General features: G+C 41.6%; 1 protein-coding gene across 2 annotated transcripts in view; it reads right to left on the minus strand.

The window, feature by feature from the left end:
* Positions 1–9571, minus strand: part of hectd4 (HECT domain E3 ubiquitin protein ligase 4) — a 45113-nt gene extending 35542 nt beyond the window's left edge. For both annotated transcript variants that reach the window (XM_033618784.2, XM_033618783.2), the window contains exons 1-4: positions 8869–9571; positions 4622–5175; positions 709–798; positions 496–623 (exon numbers count right to left, since the gene is read on the minus strand). In XM_033618784.2, the coding sequence (XP_033474675.2) occupies positions 496–623; positions 709–798; positions 4622–5175; positions 8869–9015 (919 nt within the window). In that variant the 5' untranslated portion in view covers positions 9016–9571. The remainder of the gene's footprint in view (positions 1–495; positions 624–708; positions 799–4621; positions 5176–8868) is intronic.

Consider the following 9571-nt stretch of genomic DNA (forward strand, 5'->3'; position numbering starts at 1 on the left):
TGTCATTGGTCATATGAGTCAACTCACATGAGCCTAACCACGTAGTTTCGTTGCCTAAAACTAACCACCGACCCCCTGTGTTAAGATACAATGCAAAAGGCTTCTGCCCAAGTGTAAAATATGATGAGTAGGGATAAGACATTGTAGCATACATATACAGTAAAATGAGGCAAAATGAGCGTTGTACCAGGCTATGCACTCTCCTCCCTCCATTTTTGTTGGGATTTTACACATTTTATGCACTTCAGGCAAAGGGGATTATAAATAATCTAAAGGTGAGTAAATAAAACAGAAAGCAGGGCAGCATTATGATGGGGAATATGACAAGCTCAGTCCTCTCTATTACATGCAAGCCTGAAAACTAGAAATATGTACAGGACATAATTGATCACACCCACATGAGAGCAGTGTCTACTTAGGCCTGTTATTCCTATCTTTTAGTTTTACAAATGTAGAGGCTGATCACACAGACATTTTGAGAATGTTTTTTTTTACCTTTACTCTCTGCTCCTCCAGCAGAATTATCAGGTGTTGGCAGCATGTCCTCAAAACCCCAGGACACACTGTGCTTGCCCCCCAGGAGGCAGGATGGAGAGCCTGGGCCTCCTTCCAGGAGCAAAAGTCTGACGTAGGAGCGACACAGGGTGGTTACACATCAGGAGAGATACTAATATTTATCTTTCAGATGAACCAAAATACCACCCTCACCTGTACAGGACATCTGACACAGGGAGCTGGCCCAGATCGGTTTGTTTCTGCAGCAGGTGAACTGTGTGGATGAAGGTCTTCAGAGATCCCCTGAAGAATAGTTTGGCAGATTAGTCTGGAGGCCTCAGCATGACGCACAAGTGAAAGCTCATTGTTAAGCATTTTTGGAACTGTAAGTGGAATAATACTCAGCTTGAATTATGGAGGGGATCCGACGTAATGTGCTGGGAATTAAAATGTTAAGTTTTTTGAATCTGAATTAAAAAATGTTTTCCATTAGAATGCAGCACAGAGATTATTTTACACAGCGACTCTTAGCAGGGTGTAATGAGCAACCTACTTAACTTGTGCAGTGTTCATTTACTGCTTCGCACATCCAAGGCTATAAACTGAAGACATCTAAGTAAAATGGAGAACGTCTCTGTCTCTAACTATGTATGTATGCATGTACGTCTTTTGATTTCCTCCACAACCACTCATCCGATCCACTTCACCCTTGGAGGCTGTATTGATGAGGACCCAAGAAAGTGCAGTGTTGAGAGCAAACTCTTGAGATCTACAGAATATTTTTACTTGTATTTCTTTAATGTACACACTGTGTAGTGTATTGTGAGGGGACCCCTATTAAGTGTTACACAGCCAAATGGTATGCCGGGTACAGCTCTCAAACAATTCAAGCATCAGGGATTTTATTTTCGGAATGAACGCTTTAGTTCCCAGAAATAGCCAGGCTTTGACTTCATTAAGGACATAAAACAGTTGTTCAAGTATTTGCATCCAAATGACATGTATACATGCATGCATGGCATGCTTTTTGCTCAGGACCCTAGGAATCGCAGTGTCCAATGTGAAGTTTTTTCCGATGAGCAGTTCTCTAGAAAGCTGCAAGCAGCAAATTCCTGAGGCCAAGCAATCGACCCATTTTGAACAGGCACTGCACTAGTTCAAGTAATTCTATAATCAGGGAGAAGATCTGTGCAAGAGAGGAGGTCTACTGACGTGATACTCTGGCATTCTCTCATGCAAAAGACGTAAGGTTTTTAACTACAGCTTTGAAAAATGTCTTCAACTAGGCATAAAAAGAAAATGGAGGGATAGATAACAACATGATGATAATCATTACAATGCCTATAGTGATGGCATAATTTTACTGACAACCACCCCACATGCCACCAAATGTGTGTGGCAGAAAGGGAGCTAGAAAAATACGAATTCTGACTTGTGTATCACCAACATGTCGCATTGTTACTGGATGCTGGATATAATCCAGGAAAATCCTGCCATGTGCTGTAGTACAGAACGTACATATGTGTGAATCAGTGTTTACATGTTCCACAGGCGACAGACAATTCAGATGAGTCATGTGTCAGAGTCCCCTTCTGCACCTCACTATGTAAACATCTTATCAACAACTGATGTCAAAGCACATGGCTACACAGTATTTCTGCTTACTTATCCTCTGACATTGTGAATTTACTAACCAGCCCCATCAGAGGTGAGGGGGAGTAAAGCAGATAGCTCTTTAATTAGCTCCCACTGTTGGTGAAAAGGCACCAGGGCTGGATGCTTCCCCACAACAAAGAGCTCTCAGCCTCAACAGAGGCTGAACAAAGAGTGGAGAGTTCTGGTTTTGACAAGTCAAGATCTGTTGTCAACAGCAGAAGCCAGAGTTCAGGCACAAATGCAAAAAACAAGCACATTCTGCAGGCTAGGTATCAAACAAAAACACCAGAGCTCTTACATATGATTCATCAGTTTAACTTCTCTTCTTATTGTTGTTTTTTTTTCATGTGAGCAAAGCACAAGGTGATTATTGCTTATAAAAACAATCTGCGACACCCCTTCCTATAAGCATACAACACACTGTGTGTATAGCCCTGTCTCTCCCAGGGGCCCTGTGCTGCTGCCCCATAAAGTTCACAAACTGTAGAATAATGGCTAAAGCTGCAGCAGGAGGCAAAACTATCACTTTCTTCTGTACTAACATCACTTTCAAACAGCATCAGTACCTCGTGCTGAAAGAGCACAGATCAGACTACAGCAAGAGCTTAGTTTGACGTCAGAACATTGGAACACTGCCCTGCCACTTAGCTGACAGAGAGCAGGGATGTCTGTTTATGCCCACCAATTTAACGATATATAAAGTATCAATCACTAAGTGTTCATCTATGCCTTTATCTGACCGTGCTACAGTGTGTGTTGGATGGTTTTGAGCACTGAATCAGGCATGATCATTCATGTAACATGTACACTGAAGAGAGGGGAAGGGAAACTGATCAGCAGGTCAATGATGAGCTTATTTTAGCTTTGGCTGCCAGGAAAAACTGACTAACTGATCGCTTCTGAGTAGAGTGACTGATGTTTTCGATAAGATACTTTCTTGATCACGTTATTTTGACTTGAAGTGTTTGGATACATTAATATCCCTTTACTGATTATTGTTAGTTAAATACATTGGGTCTCATTCATGAAACGTGAGCAGAAGGAATTTGTGTGTAACGTGTTTCAGACGGAAATTTACGTGCATGGCCGCATTCATCAATATTTTAGTAGCTCCGAGCTTTTTTCGTAACTACTAACAAAATCTACTCCTGCTCCTGACCACTCGTAGTGCTTGGGTAAATTTAGTAAAGCACATAAATATTGTTTGTCACTATTGGAAATTACAATTTTAACTCGTATTGCGCTCTGTTATGTACACAATACACAGATGCCTTTGAAACACGTAATCTAAACATGACAAAATATTAAAAATATAACACATTTAGTTAAATTAGTTGGCAATTAGCAGGTTTAAGATCCAGATTAGGCTCATGATTGTGAATTATCTATGTAAATCGACTCAATAGATTACACGTTCTCTCTACATGTTGAATGATGATAATAAAAATATCCGTAAGGACAGCCGGATCACAGTCTCTTCGGCCTCAGTGCCTGGGCACGCGCCAGCTGAAAGAATTATTTGAGACAACACATTTTTTTTTGTTGTTGTTGTTTTGTTTTTTTTGTGGCTTTTTGATCATATGAATGAATAAATCTGATTTGAAAAATGTTTAATTTACATTGTATAAAACAGAGCTTTAGGCTATTAAGGTTCAAATAATTTGAAGACGATGCATACAAAACTGCTGTAGGCTATATGTTATCCGTATCATTTGTTAAAATAAATGTTAAATAGCTCTATATTCCGACAGCCATCACTGATTTAGAGTTTATCCATTACGCACAAAACATCTCTGGTTTCCCGTTCCCCCTTCATTCAAAACCCCACAAATGAATCTTCTGTTTGTTTGGTGACCACTGTATTTTTTTTTGTGTGTGTGTGTGCTTATGCGTTTCTTTGCCTCCAGTTTCATATCAAACCATTTACGCTTCACCTCTGACATGGTTCTTTGTACTACGGAGACAACATTAACAGCATCTGTTACCTCCCTCCAGGCCTTCGCTTTACCTGTCCCTGTCACACCACTACTAACTGAAGAAAATAAAATGTTTTTTCTTAAGTCCACTTCACCCAAAATTATTTCAATCTCCGCTTCGGAAAAATTATTTTTTCTTTCACTCTCTTTCTTTGCGCCATGACTGACAGGTCGACTGGATGCACCTACACCTCCTCATATGGTGGTCATTGGCTATTCATGGGCGGGGATTTATGCTAATTGCTGATTACCGGGAGTGCGCTGTCACTTTACGATGGATTGGCATTCATGATCATACACATGTGGTTACGATCAAATCTGAGTTTCCCGCGGCGTTCCTGAATCCGGAGTAGGTTTTTAGTAGAGTAGGCTTTTATGTGCAAATCTACACACAGATTTACTCACTTTTCATGAATGAGACCCATTGTCTACAAGAGCCAACAGAGGGATCCTAACAATTGTGAAGGTGGGACAGCGAGTATGTATGGCCTTACCTGGCACAGGCAAGGGCCACAAGTGCAGCAGCAGCGTTTTCCCTCTGTCTGTGTGTGTGGAGGATCTGCGTCTGAGCCTGCCCCTGTGGTTGGCCTGACTCCTGGGCACCATCTTCCAGCCAGGAGCAGAGCAACCCCTCCAGGCCATTGAGGCAGTCAGCGGGCTCTTTGCTGAGGCTGAGCGGCTGGCAGTCCCGGAGGCAGGCTAGCAGTACCTCTGCTGTGACACCGCAGAGCGCTGGGTCACTGCGAGTCTGGGACTGCAAAAGGGGAAAGACCAGCAGCAGACCGACACGGGAGGTGAAGGGCGCCTGCTCGGGTTGCTGGAGCAGACCTTGTCTTTTGAGCAAGGCCAAGGTCTCCTCATCAGCCCCTCCAGTTCCCTCTCGTTCCTGCTGCTCCTCCAGGGCCAGCTGCCGCTGCGCCCCCCACAGGCCGCGCAAAGCATTGAGACGGTACTCCAGCAGGCGTGCATATGCATTGCTCTGATTCCCACAGACGGCACGTAGACGCTCAGCGAGCTCTATCGGGTTCTTCGTCTCAAATGTTAGAATCTGGAGGACAGGGGAAGATAGTGAAGAGAAAAGAAGGAAAATGTTTACATTGACAGCAGTCAAAATTGAGACAATTTGTCTGCACTAGTATCTTACCCAAATTAAATTTTCCACATCAGAGGGAATATTGACTCAGAGATGTGTATTCAAATACAGAAGAAGAGCACAGCCGTGGAGAATTTAAATTTAACTGACATGGATTTGAATTTGGGGTTGTGAATGTTCTACTTTTTCTGATTTACCTGATTTCACAGAGCATTTGGTTTTATCCACAGTCTACTGCTTACACAGCTAGGAGATGGAAATCTTTTCTAAACTGACATCTTTAAACAAAACAGCAGGTAAAGCTGGTCTACTGTCAGCAGAGCCAAAAACAACCAGTTTGTCCTCAAGGTGTATAGGCCCATGTGCAGCTAACATTTAGTTAAAATTAATCTTATTATTTCCCATATTGCTATAATCTATCAGTAAAACACTATTTCCACAGTACAACTACGAATCACTTCCACAGAATAAACCCTTGTGTCTACAGTTCCTTGGTCTATGAAATAATGGTCAGAGATAGCAAGGTACATTTGGGATCGCCTATCACAAGTGAAACAATGTGCCTCGTGCACTTAGGCAGCATTTCAGATATTGATTACACTCTGTGGCCCATGAATCATGGACTAGAAAAAAAATCCATTACACCATTTAGCAGGCACAATTTGTATTGATTCAATTTCAGAAATGCTACTAATGTTACAGTAACACTCCTTAACTGGATGCTGGGCCTTCTCCACCTTGCTCTGCAAAACACTGCTGCATGTGGATAAAAATAGTCAGCATCACAACACCTTCGGAAACAGCGCTAAATGACCCAGTCAGTCTGAAAGCTGGACACGAAGGCCAGAAATGTAGAGAATCTGAATATAACTATTTTGGTGTGAGCTACTACCACCCATACATAAGAGACTGACAACAACTAACATGGCTACTCTATTTCTGTGACATATTTGCTTTATAAATGTAAAAATAAAATCCAATTTTTCCAACATATAATTAAACATCATTTTAACTTTCTATATTTGTACATGCACCATCCCATTCACAGAATGCTTTAATTAGCATGCCAACCTAATGAGTCTCACCCACATACATGTTACCATTTTTGCTTGGATTAAATTATCCGAGGGATCCTGGGGATTTTATACTGGGGATAATGTGGCCTAACCATACTTTGTATTAAATATTGTAGGCCCAAAATTCATGGTAGACAGGTGATGAAAAAACTGATTACACAAAATGCCCATATGTTCAGTGTCATAACTATTTTGAATACCTTGTTGCAGGTTACGATGATTGACACTATTTCAGTGTTCACAAGGGAATATTGCACGCAAAGATTAGACCAATGTAAAAGTGCAAAAAAGCCTTAAATTCATGCTGCATGCTGCAAAACCAAACAGTGGTACTTTCAGCAGCATCTTGTGCATAATCCAAAGTGTAAAGTCCAGCTGCCAGTTATCGTGCCTTCGACAACACATTCACATTGATTCCTCTTTTTCTAGAGCAGCTTTAACAAAAAGCAAAAGTTCAGAAGCTGTGTCACTGCATGTCTATTGTTGAGTTTAACAAAATGAAAAAAGGGTGAGGGGTTCAAGCCTGCCCATTCACATTCATTAATTAAACAGTGGTTTGTCATCTGTCAGAGCTGCTGATTGAACATATGTACGTATAACAGAACAGCATATGGCTGATGGCGGAACAGTAGTCATCTGCAGCTGTTATGTTTCCAACCCCAGTATTATTAGTGCTAATAATGTAATAGTGCTGTGTATGGTACTGATAATGAAATGAGTAGTACAATGTGATTCTGAATTGGACAAAGGCAAAAAACAAACTAGCCATATAATACCAGCTCATAATCTGGTCAATAGGTCAGAACAAAAGATGTTATGCAGTAGTAATACAACCGGCTGAATTTGTACAGTTGAATGCACCACACTGTACATTGTAGAACTCAAATCAAGCAGGCAATGTCGGTTGATGAGCACAAAAAACCTTATACCAATCTCAGCATACTCCCTGTGTAAAAAACATTTCCCACATACCAATATGCCACTTCTCCAATAATACAGTTATGAGCCTGACTACTGTTATAACATACACTAAAACAAAGCCATGAGCTGGAATATTAGCACATTCAAATAAATTTCTTCGGGATTTTAAAATTGACTTAAATTCCTAACATTTAAAAAGTTTTAAAACCTATATATGTTGTCCACACGTTTTCAAAATAATTATTTTAAAAAGACATTTGTGCATTTAAGCCAGGGATTTGCAAGCATGCCTTTTTGTTAAACGTTAATAGATGCAAAACATTGGAAATGTACCAATGTATTTATGTTTTTCCTCTAAATGCTATGAGTTGGGGAGCCTAAATTGGGAATGCTTGATTGCAGGTGTGAACTCTTGTAAAGGTACCACCGACCAGGCATTACACACATGCTTGTGAGTATATGACATGAGTACTGCGGCAACTGTACTTTATAGACTGGTGGATATTACCAGCTCTAGCTTTATTACATGACAGAGAAACGAAATATCGAGGATGAAGCATTTGATAGCTCGAAGTTTCCATAGGCATCACTGTCGAGTATGCGTAATCTAACAACAGAGACACGTCCGGTTTCGAGACTTCGCCTTCAAAATAAAAGCCTACATTCCAGATAAACAACTACTGCACTCTACGTAAGAGCACACTTCACCTTATCACTGCATTTAAAGTACTGTCTGCCTTGCAAAAGGCACAATACAAATGTTAAGTTAGGTGCTACTTGATGAATGTAACAGAAGAATAAATGTGGAAAAAAACTGTCATTATTTTAAGGTATTAAAAACAAAGGCCACACACAGCATACACTGTTTAACATCTAGTATCTGACATAACATTATTTTTTATGTTCAGAGAATAAGAACAGATGACATGAGTCATAATAACGTTTATTATTTTATGATCACTGTTGAGTATGCTACATTAGCAAACATCATGCAACACTTGTGAGTAAGCAGTGTAGCTGCAGTTTCACTATTTACTGGTATTAAATACCAGGAGAGCCATGTCATCCTGAATTATGGGTTAGCAGCTAACATGTTGTGACAGAGAACACTGGACCTTAAACTGCCATTTGTGGATCCATAGTGATGTTCACTGTGTGGTGCAATCTGAGAATTTGCTGCACTGGCACTACTGATAAAGTTATAGCTGTGCAACTTGACACCTGAGGTAGAGGGATTCCGTGCAGTGTGTGCACCTCTTCATATGCAGTTATTACAATATACAATGTTAGATAGCAAATAATACGTAACTTACATAACACTATGTGGGCATATTAACTTAGTAAATGACCATTACACGTGGGTTTAATTGAAATCATATTGCAGCCTTTCGTTTACAGAACTTATATTTTGAAAGAGGTGGCAGGAAGTGATTTGACAATGGCCGTTATCTTGACAGTCTGTCAATAACATAACATGCAAGGCAGGAAACTTGCTAACGTTAGCGTTACCGTTGTCACTGAGGGTGTGTTGCAGCCGACAGTGAAAACACATATATACATTAAAAGAAACTAAACGACACCCTTATCACAGCAGTGAGCGTGTGTTTCTATATATAAACCTTTGTGTGAGTGGGAGATGGCTTTCACCCACCTCTTGCTCGGTGTCCCCCTGTTCCGAAACTCCAATTTCACTGGGCAGTTCGGCCAGATCTGTGACCCGAATGAGTCCATCGTGGAGGAAAATGGTCTCCTCCTTCACCGAAAGCCACTGGGACGAATCCACAGCCCCGGAGCCCATCGCTCTCTCCTCCGACAGTGATGCCAAAGGGGTCGAACATTAAAAATTCAGTGACAGAATGACAGAAACGCCCTAGCTAGCCTGCTAGCGAGCTACAATAACACAACTGCCGTTGCTGTCGCCGTCTTATCTGACGGTAATGTTTGACTGGCAGACTGTAGTGCTAGGGGTGCAAGCAGACGGAGGGCAGCCAAGCAGTGAACAGGCAGTAGTGGCAGGTCCTCTTCGTATATCATGGGTGGTCGTGTCGTGCTAACGGTCGCTGCTGCTAGCTGTCTGGCTTGGTTAGCTGAAAGCGATGCTAACTTACCGTACGGGATCGTTATAACGTTACCGAGTAGAGTGGGCGTGACACCCGTGCTAAACCCGTTATTGCGCCGTTAAAACGACAGCCTTTTCAGGATGAAGACTGTATCTGTAGTGAGCTCTCTTCACAGTTCAAATGTGAGCACGGACAGCTTCGCTAACGGCCCCGGCGCTGTGTCAGTTGCTGGAGAAGATAAGAGTCTCCCAGCTGTCAGTGCGACGCCATGTTTCCAAGGCCAACTAGCTGCTC

Source organism: Epinephelus lanceolatus, chromosome 9, assembly GCF_041903045.1.
Source record: "Epinephelus lanceolatus isolate andai-2023 chromosome 9, ASM4190304v1, whole genome shotgun sequence".
In the NCBI taxonomy this organism is placed as follows: domain Eukaryota; kingdom Metazoa; phylum Chordata; class Actinopteri; order Perciformes; family Serranidae; genus Epinephelus; species Epinephelus lanceolatus.